At 38.2% G+C, this 17839-nt stretch overlaps 1 protein-coding gene across 4 annotated transcripts in view; it reads left to right on the forward strand.

Annotated features, from left to right (window-relative positions):
- The window catches only part of LOC149784837 (uncharacterized), a 140360-nt gene that overhangs the window by 98522 nt on the left and 23999 nt on the right, over positions 1–17839 (forward strand). For all 4 annotated transcript variants that reach the window (XM_089978399.1, XM_089978401.1, XM_089978398.1 and 1 more), the window contains 2 exons: positions 65–218; positions 9803–9961. In XM_089978399.1, the coding sequence (XP_089834525.1) occupies positions 65–218; positions 9803–9961 (313 nt within the window). The remainder of the gene's footprint in view (positions 1–64; positions 219–9802; positions 9962–17839) is intronic.

Below are 17839 nucleotides of genomic sequence, written 5' to 3' on the forward strand. Positions count from 1 at the left end.
CAAAGACAGAGAGCTACAGTATATGAATTATTTTATATTCCCCATTGCCACCATTCAATTTCAGATGTATTAATGGCAGCACCCTGTTACACACAGCATGCTATTATGGCAATGTGGCAGCAGTCAAAGAGCTTTTGTCATTACGTGTAGATGTCAACTTGCTAGATTACAAAGGAGCCAGCCCAATTCACAGAGTCAAGAGTCCAGAAATAATGCAGGTAATGCTGAATTTTACATATTGTACTATGACATCAGTATTGTATTCAAGAGTGACCCAAATCAGGCTGCATTTAATGGTGCAAGAAATCATTGATGGTCCACTCACATATTACAGATGTGTCCATACAGTGTCATGTCAAAATAATTGGCACAAATATGGAATGTCTCTTCACCCTTCCTGTTACTTGTTTTAAATTCAGCTTGTTATTTGTAATGTGCATTATGTAGATGAGAATTCGACTGATATAGTCCAATTGTTTAGTTAGACTGGTTATAAAATTTGACTGATATAGTCCAATGGTTTGGTTAGACTGGTTATGCTGCTTTAAGCTATTGACTTCATAGTTAATATAGCAATAAGCAGTAACCAGTCATACCATATGCAAACAAAAAGAGGTGATTCATAAATATATTGACCACTTTTTTGGCTGAAAATCGCTTAATAAAGTGATACTATCTATCAGAAAATGTCTTAAGAGGCCTTCCTCTCTTCATCCAGTCATCTATCAAAACCAACTTAAATTAACTTTTCAAAAGTTTTAGAGTGTTATTAAAGTCAGCAGATAGGTATCATAGTTTGATATGACCATGGTAAGAGTTTTGTCAGAGTCAAAATCTGTGTCTATCACATGCAGAATAAAGATAGCACAATGAAGTAATTTGTGAATTATAACACTAAACAGTAGATACTTAAGAGCGGTGAAGTTTCCATGTGATGTATGTGGAAAGGCATGCACATGGTCTAAGAAGATACGTTCAGTCACCTGTACAGGCTGTGACAAATGGTTCAATAAAAGCTGTCTGCATATGTGTACTGCTGTATATGAACCCCTCGAACTTTCAGAAGTGAGCTGGTATTGCTGCAAATACAGCAACCCTAACTTCAATGCAGCCTTTTTGAGGAGTTTGAAAACAACCTTACATCATGTTTTCCACCCAGTTACACAGAGTCAACCAAATCATTGATCTCATCCTCCAACTCCAGTATTAACATTGGTCCACCAACATCTTCATCCTCGCCAAACACTCATAGGAAGTCAGATCCCATATCCAAGTAAAAATCTCAGAGTTCTGGGCATTAACTTGCAAAGCATATGTGCCAAACAAGAAAGATTTGGGACCATGCTAGAGTATTGCGATCCTGACATCATACTTGCTAGTGAGACATGGCTAAACCGATCCTGACGTCATACTTGCTAGTGAGACATGGCTAAACTGATCCTGACATCATACTTGCTAGTGAGACATGGTTAAACCAATCCTGACATACTTGCTAGTGAGACATGGCTAAACCAATCCTGACATACTTGCTAGTGAGACATGGCTAAACCAATCCTGACATCATACTTGCTAGTGAGACATGGCTAAGCCAATCCTGACATCATACTTGCTAGTGAGACATGGCTAAACCAATCCTGACATCATACTTGCTAGTGAGACATGGCTAAACCCTTCCATTTCTGAAAATGAAGAATTGCCAGACACAGATTTGTTGCTAGAAGAGACAGACCTGAAAGTTCCCATGGTGGCATGGTTATTATCGCTAGATCCAACACAGACACAACAGGATTAGACACCTACAGTAAATCCGAGTTTGTATTTACATGTACCAGCTTGAAGAGACCACTCGTTGTTGAAAGCATTTACAGACCTACATATAATAACATTGACTATGCAGAATAACTCTGTGGAACTATTGCAGACCTACACTCACAATATAAAGACCTCACATTGTGGTTTGGGGGAGATGCAAACCTACCTGATATTAACTGAGCAGACAAATCCATCTCTGGACACAAGTACCCCATACCTATCAACCAGGCCTTCATTTTAAACAACATTGGGTGCAAACAAATCATCAACTTCCCAACAAGATCCATCAACACACTCAACGTATATTTGACATCTTTTATCGCCAAGAGCTCCCTTATACCTAGGATCCTTGACCACAACATAATAATGATTGACATCATTCTAAACAGACAGAAGACAGTCAAGAGACTCATCTACCTGTGGAGGAAAGCAAATATCACTGCCATGCACACCAAGCTCACAGAATTCTTATCTATCATTATATCCGACCATGACGTATCCTCACTTCAGCCAACCATGATGTAACTTTCAGGTGCGTATACACTCCAGTTGGAAGAGAAAGGTATACAGGTGCAAAGACACTCCATTTGGAAGAGAAGGATATACAGGTGTGTAGACACTTCAGTTGGAAGAGAAGGGTATACAGGTGCATAGACACTCCAGTCAGAAGAGAAGGGTATACAGGTGCATAGACACTCCAGTCAGAAGAGAAGGGTATACAGGTGCATAAACACTCCAGTCAGAAGAGAAGGGTATACAGGTGCATAGACTCTCCAGTTGGAAGAGAAGGGTATACAGGTGTGTAGACACTCCAGTTGGAAGAGAAGGGTATACAGGTGTGTAGACACTCCAGTCAGAAGAGAAGGGTATACAGGTGCATAAACACTCCAGTCAGAAGAGAAGGGTATACAGGTGCATAGACACTCCAGTCAGAAGAGAAGGATATACAGGTGTGTAGACACTCCAGTTGGAAGAGAAAGGCATACAGGTGTGTAGACACTCCAGTTGGAAGAGAAGGGTATACAGGTGCATAGACACTCCAGTCAGAAGAGAAGGGTATACAGGTGTGTAGACACTCCAGTTGGAAGAGAAGGGTATACAGGTACATAAACACTCCAGTCAGAAGAGAAGGTTATACAGGTGCATAGACACTCCAGTCAGAAGAGAAGGGTATACAGGTGTGTAGACACTCCAGTTGGAAGAGAAAGGCATACAGGTGTGTAGACACTCCAGTTGGAAGAGAAGGGTATACAGGTGTGTAGACACTTCAGTTGGAAGAGAAGGACATACAGGTGCGTAGACACTTCAGTTGGAAGAGAAAGGCATACAGGTGTGTAGACACTCCAGTTGGAAGAGAAAGGCATACAGGTGTGTAGACACTCCAGTTGGAAGAGAAGGGTATACAGGTGCATAGACACTCCAGTGAGAAGAGAAGGGTATACAGGTGTGTAGACACTCCAGTTGGAAGAGAAAGGCATACAGGTGTGTAGACACTCCAGTTGGAAGAGAAGGGTATACAGGTGTGTAGACACTTCAGTTGGAAGAGAAGGACATACAGGTGCGTAGACACTTCAGTTGGAAGAGAAAGGCATACAGGTGTGTAGACACTCCAGTTGGAAGAGAAAGGCATACAGGTGTGTAGACACTCCAGTTGGAAGAGAAGGGTATACAGGTGCGTAGACACTCCAGTTGGAAGAGAAGGGTATACAGGTGCATAGACACTCCAGTTGGAAGAGAAGGGTATACAGGTGCATAGACACTCCAGTCAGAAGAGAAGGGTATACAGGTGCATAGACAATCCAGTTGGAAGAGAAGGGTATACAGGTGTGTAGACACTTCAGTTGGAAGAGAAGGGTATACAGGTGTGTAGACACTCCAGTCAGAAGAGAAGGGTATACAGGTGCATAGACACTCCAGTCAGAAGAGAAGGGTATACAGGTGTGTAGACACTCCAGTTGGAAGAGAAAGGCATACAGGTGTGTAGACACTCCAGTTGGAAGAGAAGGGTATACAGGTGCATAGACACTCCAGTCAGAAGAGAAGGGTATACAGGTGTGTAGACACTCCAGTTGGAAGAGAAAGGCATACAGGTGTGTAGACACTCCAGTTGGAAGAGAAGGGTATACAGGTGTGTAAACACTTCAGTTGGAAGAGAAGGACATACAGGTGCGTAGACACTTCAGTTGGAAGAGAAAGGCATACAGGTGTGTAGACACTCCAGTTGGAAGAGAAGGGTATACAGGTGCATGGACACTCCAGTTAGAAGAGAAGGGTATACAGGTGCATAGACACTCCAGTTGGAAGAGAAGGGTATACAGGTGCATAGACACTCCAGTTGGAAGAGAAGGGTATACAGGTGCATAAACACTCCAGTCAGAAGAGAAGGGTATACAGGTGCATAGACAATCCAGTTGGAAGAGAAGGGTATACAGGTGTGTAGACACTTCAGTTGGAAGAGAAGGGTATACAGGTGTGTAGACACTCCAGTTGGAAGAGAAGGGTATACAGGTACATAAACACTCCAGTCGGAAGAGAAGGGTATACAGGTGCATAGACACTCCAGTTGGAAGAGAAGGGTATACAGGTGCATAGACACTCCAGTCAGAAGAGAAGGGTATACAGGTGCATAGACACTCCATTTGGAAGAGAAGGGTATACAGGTGCATAGACACTCCAGTTGGAAGAGAGGGGTATACAGGTGTGTAGACACTTAAGTTGGAAGAGAAGGACATACAGGTGCGTAGACACTCCAGTTGGAAGAGAAAGGCATACCAGGTGTGTAGACACTCCAGTTCGAAGAGAAAGGTATACAGGTGCATAGACACTCCAGTTGGAAGAGAAGGGTATACAGGTGTGTAGACACTTCAGTTGGAAGAGAAGGGTATACAGGTGTGTAGACACTCCTCTTGGAAGAGAAAGGCATACCGGTGTGTAGACACTCCAGTTGGAAGAGAAGGGTATACAGGTGCATAGACACTCCAGTTAGAAGAGAAGGGTATACAGGTGCATGGACACTCCAGTTGGAAGAGAAGGGTATACAGGTGTGTAGACACTCCAGTTGGAAGAGAAGGGCATACAGGTGCGTAGACACTCCAGTTGGAAGAGAAAGGCATACAGGTGTGTAGACACTCCAGTTGGAAGAGAAGGGTATACAGGTGCATGGACACTCCAGTTAGAAGAGAAGGGTATACAGGTGCATAGACACTCCAGTTGGAAGAGAAGGGTATACAGGTGCATAGACACTCCAGTTGGAAGAGAAGGGTATACAGGTGCATAGACACTCCAGTTGGAAGAGAAGGGTATACAGGTGCATAGACACTCCAGTTGGAAGAGAAGGATATACAGGTGTGTAGACACTTCAGTTGGAAGAGAAGGACATACAGGTGTGTAGGCACTTCAGTTGGAAGAGAAGGACATACAGGTGTGTATACACTTCAGTTGGAAGAGAAGGACATACAGGTGCGTAGACACTCCAGTTGGAAGAGAAGGGTATACAGGTGCATAGACAATCCAGTTGGAAGAGAAGGGTATACAGGTGTGTAGACACTTAAGTTGGAAGAGAAGGACATACAGGTGCGTAGACACTCCAGTTGGAAGAGAAAGGCATACCAGGTGTGTAGACACTCCAGTTCGAAGAGAAAGGTATACAGGTGCATAGACACTCCAGTTAGAAGAGAAGGGTATACAGGTGCATGGACACTCCAGTTGGAAGAGAAGGGTATACAGGTGTGTAGACACTCCAGTTGGAAGAGAAGGGCATACAGGTGCGTAGACACTCCAGTTGGAAGAGAAAGGCATACAGGTGTGTAGACACTCCAGTTGGAAGAGAAAGGTATACAGGTGCATGGACACTCCAGTTAGAAGAGAAGGGTATACAGGTGTGTAGACACTTCAGTTGGAAGAGAAGGACATACAGGTGTGTAGACACTTCAGTTGGAAGAGAAGGACATACAGGTGTGTAGACACACCAGTTGGAAGAGAAGGACATAAAAGTGTGTAGACACTCCAGTTGGAAGAGAAGGGTATACAGGTGTGTAGACACTCCAGTTGGAAGAGAAGGGTATACAGGTATGTAGACACTCCAGTTGGAAGAGAAGGTTATACAGGTGTGTAGACACTCCAGTTGGAAGAGAAAGGCATACAGGTGTGTAGACACTCCAGTTGGAAGAGAAGGGTATACAGGTGCATAGACACTCCAGTTGGAAGAGAAGGGCACACAAGTGAGCAAGACATACCAACCATACAAAAGACTGGGATAGATATCAGCATATGCAAAAATATACTCAGTTATGCATGCAATGGGTATGTCATAGAAATGGTCAGTCACACAAGCATCAGCAGGAAGTTGTAATTTTTCATGTGATGGTTCTAGAGTGCCCTTCTGAAGAAGGATGGCTCAATCCATTTCAGTGCATCTGAGGAGTCAGAAACCTTGAAGGCCTAATTCTCATCAGTTGTCACTATTAAAGACATGGCATATGTGCCTGATCTCGGTACTAGCAACACTCTGACTGCCCCATCCATCTGGATTCATGAAAATGGGATTCTCAGACTCCTCTAAGACCTTAACCCACATAGAGCAACAGGTTCTGATCAGATTTCATCAAGATTCTTTAAAGAGATGGCACCTTCAATATCTCCAGCCCTAACTTTCCTATTCCAAGCCTCATTAGAGTAGGGCCAGACACCAGATGACTGGAAAGGAGCAATCGTTACTACATTGATCAAGAAAGGTGACAAGAGTAAAGACTCCAGCTACAGACCAGTTTCCCTTACATCAATTTGCTGCAAAGTTATGAAGTATATCATCCATAGCCATCTGATGAAGTTCTTTGAAAGCAACAATGTTCTATCTGAGAGACAACATGACTTCAAAAGGAAGAGATCATGCAAGAGTCAACTTATAATCACACTCCAGGATCTAGCAGCTGGTCTAAACAACAAACAACAAATAGATGTGATTCAGCTGAACTTCAGCAAAGCCTTTGATAAAGTCCCTCATAAGCACCTTTCAGCCAGCCTTCATCACTGTGGTGTCCAAGGCAAGACCATTGAATGGATAAACAGCTTTTTAACTTGAAGAAACCAGCAGGGTGTGCTCAAAGGCCAGTTATCTTCATTAGAACAGTCACTTCAGGCACTCCACAAGGTACAGTCATGGATTACCTACTGTTCTCAAAGGCCAGTTATCTTCATTAGAACAGTCACTTCAGGCGCTCCACAAGGTACAATCATGGATTACCTACTGTTCTCAAAGGCCAGTTATCTTCATTAGAACAGTCACTTCAGGCACTCCACAAGGTACAATCATGGATTATCTACTGTTCTCTGATCTAAAACAACCAGTTGGCATTAAGAGTCAATTCCCAAGTTAACCATTTTGCCAATGAAAGCTTGTTGTTGAGTAATCAACTCAGACCAGGACAAAGAACTATACAAGCAGATCTAGACCACCTACATCAATGGGAAAAGGACTGGCTAATGGAATTTAATCCTGAAAATACTGGCTAATGGAATTCAATCCTGAAAAAGACTGGATAATGGAATTCAATCCTGACAAGGACCGGCTAATGGAATTCAATCCTGACAAGAACTGGCTAATGGAGTTCAATCCTCACAAGGACTGGCTAATGGAATTCAATCCTGACAAGGACCGGCTAATGGAATTCAATCCTGACAAGGACTGGCTAATGGAATTCAATCCTGACAAGGACTGGCTAATGGAGTTCAATCCTCACAAGGACTGGCTAATGGAATTCAATCCTGACACATCATCCAGATTACGAACAAGAGTTGGATTATCCCAGCCATGTGTTCCGTTATTATCAAGAACTGATGATGACATTCATGGCCAAAAATATTTGAGAGTCACCATCAATTGCACCTTATCATGGAACAGCCATATTGACTCTGTTTGCACCTTATCATGGAACAGCCACATTGACTCAGTTTGCACCTTATCGTGGAACAGCCACATTGACTCTATTTGCACTTTATCATGGAACAGCCACATTGACTCTGTTTGCACCTTATCGTGGAACAGCCACATTGACTCTGTTTGCACCTTATCACAGAACAGCCACATTGACTCTGTTTGCACTTTATCATGGAACAGCCACATTGACTCTGTTTGCACCTTATCATGGAACAGCCACATTGACTCTGTTTGTACTGATCATGGAACAACCACATTGACTCTGTTTGCACCTTATCATGGAATAGCCACATTGACTCTGTTACAAAGAAGGCTAACAACACCAGGGCATTCCTTTGTAGAAACTTGTCCACATGTCCAGAACAAGTAAAATCAATGTGCTACAAACCTTTGTATGTCCACGGTTGGAATATGCATCAACCATTTGGGACCCATACACCAAATTATACATTGCCAAACTTGAAGCAGTACAACGTAGCATGGCACAGTTTACTGTTGATGATTATTGACGAACCATCAGTGTCACCACCATGCTCCAACATTTGGGATGGGAAGAGCTTCAAATCCAATGACAACAAGCAAATGCTGTTATGATTTACTTGATTGTACACAAGCTAGTTAACATTCCAGCAGCACCATACCTCCACCAGACTGGAGCTTACACTTAAGGACACCATTGCAGATTTCTTGTCCCCTTCACCAGAGTTAATGCATACAAGGACTCATTCTTCCCATCAGGGATCTGCCTGTGGAACTCTTCACCATCCAACCTAGTCAATGCCAAATCCATTGAATCATGCTTTCAGAGCAGAGCTTGGCACAGGGATTGCTTAGCTCCTGTCTTAAGTTAATGAAGTCATGAGTTTGAGCCCTGGTCCAGCTATGCATTTTTCCCTGTTGTGTTTGGCATTGCCAGTAGGTTTTCATGTATGTACCTCCAATGAGCTAGGGAGTATGCAGTTAAGTTCACAGTTGAGACACATGGTCATGTCTCAGATAAATGTAGGATGGGGGTGAGAAAGTGTAATGGGTAGAACTTGATGTCAAATCAGATAGCTCAAGTTGTAGAGGGCCCATCTAAACTTAGAGAGGTCCTGGGTTCAAGCCAGATCCCATATTCCCTATTACATCTGGTATATCCAATAAATTCAACATCTGCCCTTCCAAATGGCTAAGAAAAATGCAGTTAAGTAGAAGTTTGAAGCTGAGAAAGAGGGACATGCCTGAAAAGGCAGGGAGAAAGCATAGTGGATAGGACTTGACATGTCAGTTCAGATAGGATTTAATTGTAGAGCACCCATCTAGAATTGTGGCAGTACTGGGTTCAAGCCCCAGTCTGGCCATGCATTTTTCCCTGTTAGAGCATTACAACATGTATACAAACTGTCTTCTTGTACCTATTGCCAAATTTGCAGCTACATACTTTCCTTTTAAATTTTAACTTTTTTGTTTGTCATGAGAGAGCAATTATTAATCTTCAGAACTATTTTTCAAATAATATTGACAAAAATTTAGATTGCTTTGTTAAATATTTATTTCACCTGAGTGTTGTTTACATTTGTACACTTACGCCATACTGTATAAGTTGATTATTAATCTGACTCACCTAAACTACATACTTTTGACTTAGATATTTCCAGTCAATTAATTCAATCAGGAAAGTACTTTTTACATTCTTTAGCTGTCCAGTTTTATACAGATGGTATACTTGTATACACAAATTAAAAAAAGAAAAAGAAAAATCATACAGATGCCAGGCTAACTCGGTCCTTTGCAATTCTACTCAATACACATATATATTTTGGGGCAAAATGACATGAGTACATGCTGTTTAGTTCCCACAGCCTGGATAATGTTTTGTTTTTTCTTGAGTGGACCATATAAGCAACTAAAAATGATAAAACAGATGAATCTAAAAGTGCAATCGAGAGAACAAGATCTTGTTTTAAATCTTGTACATTTATTCTAAACTGATTCTTGTTTTAGTTCTTACCATAACAGTGCACGTTTGAAATATAAAATCTTTGTTTATTTTTATTTTTAATCATGAATCAGATCTTGATAGAGGCTGGAGCCAATATAGACGCACAAGATTCTGAAGGTAACACAGCACTACATGTCAAGTGTTATGGAGAGACAAATGCATCTTCGGAACTGACATGTATAGAGATGCTGCTGAACAAAGGAGCCAGTATGACAATAAGAAACAGCCGGGTTGGTATCTATTTATGATTACACTACATCAGCTACATATAGTAATCAGACTGTCCCTCTGTCCATCCAGTCATCAGCAATTTGCTTTCCACAATTACTAGTAATAATTTAATTTCAACAAAATCTGAGTATGCTTTTTATTAGTATGCTTGTCATTATTTACACTAGTTATGGCCCCTGAATGCCCATCCTCCTAACTTTGGTTTCAACATCATTAATTTGTCAAGGATTTCAGCCAAATTTATAATGCAGTTTTACACGGATGAGACCTTCGATTTCCAGTATTCCAAATCATTTAGAAGAGTTTTGGCCCCTGATTGCCTATTCTTTAAACCAGAGTGGTCCAACTACAAACCCGTGGGTCATTATTTTGTGGCCCTCACTTATACAGAATGTAAGTTCTATAGTTACAATATATATGTGTGTGTGTGTGTGTGTGTGTGTGTATTTGTGTGTGTTTGGCTTGCAACTTTCAGTTTTTGTATTACTCAGACCTTTATTGAGCATTCTGTGTCATTTAATTTAGTACTGACGGTATTTAGGAGACATATTTTATATAGTTTCCACACCATGATGGAATGAATTTTGTATTTCTATAGCGTACTATATTATCACTGTCCATGTTAGCTGCCATTAGAGACTACCAATGACATCAGAAACTAAGATGGTTTGTACTTACATTATCTATATTTACTATGTAGTAGAAATTCCTGATAACAGTACTGGGTTGAGTATAATAAACTATTTACTTACAAGCCAGACATACTAATCAAACATATTTACTAGTCAGGCAAGCTTACTAGTCAGACATACTTACCAGTCAGGCTTACTTACTAGATTGGCATGCTTACTAGCCTGGCATACTTACTAGTCAGGCATACTTACTAGTCAGACTTACTTGCTAGTCAGGCTTACTAGTCAGACTTGCTAGTCAGGCATGCTTATTAGTCAGACATACTTACAAGTCAGGCATACTTGCTAGTCAGACCTACTAGTCTGGCATAATTACTAGTCAGGCTTACTTACTAGTCAGGCATTCCTAGTGCTGAAGCTAAAATAGCAATTAGTCAGGCATACTTACTAGTCAGGCATGCTTACTAGCCTGGCATACTTACTAGTCAGGCATGCTTACTAGTCAGACTTACTTGCTAGTCAGGCTTACTAGTCTGGCATAATTACTAGTCTGGAATACTTACTTGTCAGGCTTTCTTACAGGTCAGACATACTAGTCAGGCATACTTGCTAGTCTGGCTTTCTTACTAGTTTGGCTTACTTACTAGTCAGGCATTCATAGTCCTGAAGCTAAAATAGCAACCATTACTTTTAGTTTGCTGACCAGATAAAGTATGATAAATCTAAGTGATAGTTCCAGTGATGACAGCATCATCCTTTTAGTTTCACCTGGATCAGAAATGGTCACAAACTCTTGTTCTCATTTACAAAAAAAGGTACAGTTGAATTAAAACTGAAGGTTTAATGTAAAGTTTTCATTTTCTGAAATTATTTATCTCATTCTTGGCTGTAGTGCATATAGTGTGGCAGTGTACACAGGCTGACCTCGTGATGCAATGAATGATCAGAGCCCATACAAAGTATGATTTGTCTTTTTTCAGGTTATATTTGTAATGATCATAGCATAATCCTTTTACTTTTACTTGGGGCAGAAATCATCACAAATTAAAGTCCTCACTGACATAAAAAAGGCATAGTTGAATTAAATGGCAACTTAACTCAAGGTTTAGTGAGGTTACATATCTTTTAAATTAAATTATTTCACTCTTAGTGTTCATGAATATAATACAGCACTACATGCAGGCTGACATTGTGATGCAATAAAGAATTGGAATAACCTCTGATGTTTTCATATCATTCATACATTTTGCCTCTGCAATATTCTGGTTCCAAACACACAGTAGATATGCTTGAATTTGAACAACAATATTTCCATGAGCATGAGTTTTAGTGGATTTAATTAACTCTTTCCTTATTTTTTAAGTTAATATCTGTCAAATAATAGTGAATGAAAACTTGGATGACTTTGCACTAAAACATTTGTTGGATTTCGACGTACAGATTAATTTTAATGATAGTTTGAATTAGGTTTTTTCTCCTCCAGTTTTCCACAACATCATCTAGAGAAGTTATGGACCCTGATATCTCATTCATCTTAACTTTGGTTTGGCCAAGGATTGTTGCTTTTTAAGTGAATGTAGTATGCATTATGATAGAAGTGAAACTTAACAGGAGTTTAGCTTTCAGTTAACTATGTTATGATTATGTGGTAGTAAAGCCCTGGTTTCCCATATTCCTTGAATCTGGTTTCAGCAATATAATTCTGCTCTGAATTGTTGAATTTCAACCAAATTTGATGTGCAGCTTTATATAGATGGAATCTTGGATCAGTTTACTTTTCATCCACTATTTGAGATTAATTAAAGACAATATCAGTTATTCATAGAATGGTTTCCTACTTTTTCAATTTCAGTTGTTGGTTTTTTGCACCCTGATGGTACTTGAAATCAGTCTTCTTACAGGCAAATTTCATTTGTAACTTTGTGTTGAATGTTTGCATGAGTTTGATTTTCTGTATAGATCCTCATTGTTTAAGACTCCATGAAGCAAATTGTTGCAGTGTAGTTGTTTACATTGTACCTATCATTAATCTCTCTAGTATTACCTTTCATTAACCACTCTAGTGTTACCTATCATTAACCAGTCTAGTGTTACCTTCCATTAATCACTCTAGTGTTACTGATCATGAACCAAACTAGTGTTACCTATCAGTAATAACTCTAGTGTTACCTATCATTATTCACTCTAGTGTTACCTATCATTAACCACTCTGGTGTTACTTGTCATGAATCACTCTAATGTTACCTATCATTAATCACTCTAGTGTTACCTGTCATTAATCACAACTGTTACCTATCATTAATCACTCTAGCATTACCTATCATTAATCACTACTGTTACCTATCATTAATCACTCTAGCATTACCTATCATTAATCACTACTGTTACCTATCATTAATCTCTACTGTTACCTATCATTAATCACTCTAGCATTACCTATCATTAATCACTACTGATACCTATCATTAATTACTCTAGCATTACCTATCATTAATCTCTACTTTTACCTATCATTAATCACTCTAGCATTACCTATCATTAATCTGTACTGTTACCTATCATTAATCACTCTAGTGTTACTTATCATTAATCACTCTAATGTTACTTATCATTAATCACTCTAGTGTTACCTATCATTAATCTCTACTGTTACCTATCATTAATCACTCTAATGTTACCTATCATTAATCTCTACTGTTACCTTTCATTAACCACTCTAGTGTTACCTATCATTAATCACTCTAGTGTTACCTATCATTAATCACTCTAGTATTACCTATCATTAACCCGTCTAGGGTTACATACCATTAGTCACTCTAGTGTTACTGATCATTAACCAAACTAGTGTTACCTATCATTAATCACTCTAGTGTTACCTATCATTAACCACTCTGGTGTTGCTTATCATGAATCACTTTAATGTTACTTATCATTAATCACTCTAGTGTTACCTGTCATTAATCACAACTATTACCTATCATTAATCACTCTAGCATTACCTATCATTAATCACTACTGTTACCTATCATTAATCACTCTAGCATTACCTATCATTAATCACTACTGTTACCTATCATTAATCTCTACCGTTACCTATCATTAATCACTCTACTGTTACCTATCAGTAATCACTCTAGCATTACTTATCATTAATCTCTACTGTTACCTATCATTAATCACTCTAGTCTTACCTATCATTAATCACTCTAGTGTTGCCTATCATTAATCACTCTAGTGTTACCTGTCATTAATCACTCTATCATTACCTATTATTAATCTCTACTGTTACCTATCATTAATCACTCTAGTGTTACCTATCATTAATCACTCTAGTGTTACCTATCATTAATCACTCTAGTGTTACCTGTCATTAATCACTCTAGCATTACCTATTAATCTCTACTGTTACCTATCATTAATCTCTCTAGTGTTACCTATCATTAATCTCTACTGTTACCCCTCATTAATCACTACTGTTACCTATCATTAATTACTCTATCATTACCTATCATTAATCACTACTGTTACCTATCATAATAATAATAAATAATAATAAAGACATTATTTAGAGAAGGTAACTCAATTAGTTACAGAACTAATCTACCTTGAGGCCTTCTATCTGTTATGTACAATATATACAGTATATACAACATGATGTGAAGAGTCTGGCTTGACACTAAATAATTAAGTAATTTTAAAATTCAAAGTATCAAGCCTGGAACACATTCACAGGCATCAGTGAAAACATAAACATATATAAAACATAAAATATAATCCTGCATTGAAAAAATTCAGCTATGAAAATGATGTAAAATTACAGAAAAGCAGGCGGTATTTTTTGTACTAGAACTGTTCAATTTTCTAAAGATTTCATCCATTTAAGACATTGATTGTGAAAAGATGAAATGCTAGGAGCCTGCCTTATGTCACTGGGAATGTTGTTCCGTACCAGTGGACCAGTATATTGAAAACTTTTTTAAACAATTTCTTCTTTGGCCTTGGTATAATGTAATTTTTTCTTCTTATGGACCTTAAATTTGGAGTGCCATCAGCATCTCTTTGGTGAAAGATATTGCTTAGATAGACAGGAATGTCTTTTCAGGATACTTTATACATCAATTTGGCCTTTCTAAGAAATATTCTTTCATGTATTGTTAAAACCTTTATATTATTCATTGCATCCTGAAAATTATCTATACTTTGATCTAGAATTAAATGGCAAACCCTCTTTTGGAGTCTTAAAAGTGTTGTTATGTTTGAATTAGAGGTATTACCCCAAATTACATTACAGAGGTCCAGATATGGCTGAATATAACTTTTATAAAAGATGACCCTATACTGAAGAGGAATGTATGTTTTGATTTTCCTCAGTAGCCAAAGATAAGAGTTAACCTTTTTTGAAATACGTTTAATGTGAATAGACCAAGTAAGATTGTTATCCACGAATACACCAAGAATTCTATCTTGAGAGGTTATATTGAGGCTCACATTGTCAAATAGAACCTGGAGTTTGTCGCTATCTAGCCTTGCTCGTTTTTGTTGTGTTGTAACTAGTAGGGCTTTCGTTTTTTCTGTATTTATGATCATACTGTTTTCTTTGCACCATTCTTGAAGTCTGTTGAGAGCATCTTGTAAGTTATTTTCAAGTACTGTTTTGGTTTTACCAATCTCAGACAGTGTAGTATCATCTGCATAAAGGTCAGTGGAAGAAATTGAAGTTCCAATCTTAAGAGGTAAATTGTTGATAAATAGTATGAATAACAGAGGCCCATGGATAGAGCCTTGTGGTACTCCACAATTAATATTTTTACTTTCAAAAAGTTGACCATTTAAAGATACTTTTTGCAATCTGTCATTAAATAAAAAGTAAACCAGTTTAGGGAGTTTTCACTGCATTGATAGATTTTTAGTTTTTCAAGCAAAATTTCATGGTTTACAAAATCAAAAGCTTTATGAAAATCAACCGTAATAGTGCCTACCATTTCTCCTTGATCTAATGCTTTCAGCCATTTGTCAATCAAAGATACAAGTGCAGTTTCACAGGAGTGATTCTGGCGAAAGCCAGACTGATTATCATGAATAAGATCATAAGTGTTTAAATAGTTGAATCATGAATCAATCTACTGTTATCTATAAATAATCACTCTACTGTTACCTATCAGTAATCACTCTAGCATTACCCATCATTAATCTCTACTGTTACCTCTCTAGCTTTACCTATCATTAATCTCTACTGTTACCTATCATTAATCATTCTTGTGTTATCTATCATTAATCACTCTGGCATTACCTATCATTAATAACTACTGATACCTATCATTAATCACTCTAGTGTTACCTATCATTAATCACTCTAGCATTACCTAACATTAATCACTACTGATACCTATCATTAATCACTCTAGCATTACCTATCATTAATCTCTACTGTTACCTATCATTAATCACTCTAGCATTACCTATCATTAATCACTCTAGCATTACCTATCATTAATCACTCTAGTGTTTCCTTTCTTAAACATAAAGATACATATGAATGAACATATAAATATTTATTTCTATAAGTCACAGCATATTATTGTATAATGTTGTTGAACCATTCAGTGGTCTGTTCATCTGTCTTTTACCAGTTTAGATTTGGACAGTCACTTAAATTGTCTACTGCCTAGAGTTAAAAAAGTTTGTGAATGGCATGCATTTGGGGTATGGTAGATTCCTATAAAATTAAAGGTCAGTGGTCAGGGTCACTGTGACTGGAAGAAGACAAATGCTTTCTTCACAATAACTTGAGTTCTACAGTTTATACCGAACCATTTGGATGGATTGAGCATTTGGAATAAGGATGAACCCTTATGATTTTGGGGTGGAAAAACTCAAAAGTGCAAACCTAGTGTAACTTAAAGAATAAAAATAGATTCAGCACAATAACTTGAGTTCTCAACCATCTGCAGTATCCAAACTTTGTTGGTGGCTTGAGCACTATGGGTATTGTTTAATCCTATACATTTATGGTCAAAATATCAAAGGTGATGATCACTGTGGGTGTTGTTGAATCCTATACATTTTTGGGTCAAAACATCAAAGGTGAAGATCACTATGGGTATTGTTAAATCCTATACATTTTTGGGTCAATATATCAAAGGTGAAGATCACTGTGGGTATTGTTGAATCCTATACATTTTTGGGTCAATATATCAAAGGTGAAGATCACTGTGGGTATTGTTGAATCCTATACATTTTTGGGTTAAAATATCAAAGGTGAAGATCACTATGGGTATTGTTGAATCCTATACATTTTTGGGTCAAAATATCAAAGATGAAGATCACTGTGGGTATTGTTGAATCCTATACATTTTTGGGTCAATATATCAAAGGTGAAGATCACTGTGGGTATTGTTGAATCCTATACATTTTTGGGTCAAAATATCAAAGGTGAAGATCACTGTGGGTATTGTTGAATCCTATACATTTTTGGGTCAAAATATCAAAGGTGAAGAGCACTGTGGGTGTTGTTGAATCCTATACATTTTTGGGTCAAAACATCAAAGGTGTAGAGTACTGTGGGTGTTGTTGAATCCTATACATTTTTGGGTCAAAACATCAAAGGTGAAGATCACTGTGTGGTATTGTTGAATCCTATACATTTTTGAGTCAAAACATCAAAGGTGAAGATCACTGTGTGGTATTGTTAAATCCTATACATTTCTGAGTCAAAATATTAAAGGTGAAAATCACTGTGTGGTATTGTTGAATACTTTACAGTTTTGGGTCAAAACATCAAATGTGAATGTAACTGGGGGTGTTGTTGAATCCTATATATTTTTGGGTCAAAATATCAAAGGTGAAGATCACTGTGACTGAAAGAATAAAAATAATTTCAGCACAACCACGCAACTTCAGTGATGCATTCCAGAATGTCTTTGAATGAGTTCACAAAAATTCCAAAGTAGTGTATATCCAAAGTCAAGGACGCCTTAATAATTCCAGGGAATAATTTAAATAAATCATTTCTCTCAAATTATATCTGTTCACAACTGTAAACTCAGATAACAAATGGATTCAAGAGACTGATCTAAGATAGGAATGAATTATTTGTTTATTGAGTCCCTATTTATACACATTTTCACTTGACCTAGATGTGAATCATTGCAATGGAAAATTCCAATCAAATTTAAACAAGTGTTTTTCTAAAAAATTATAAACTCAAAAGCTATGTCGACATGTTTACAACTTACAGTCATGAAC

This window comes from Sinohyriopsis cumingii, chromosome 13 (assembly GCF_028554795.1).
Source record: "Sinohyriopsis cumingii isolate HCF-2022 chromosome 13, ASM2855479v2, whole genome shotgun sequence".
NCBI lineage: Eukaryota > Metazoa > Mollusca > Bivalvia > Unionida > Unionidae > Sinohyriopsis > Sinohyriopsis cumingii.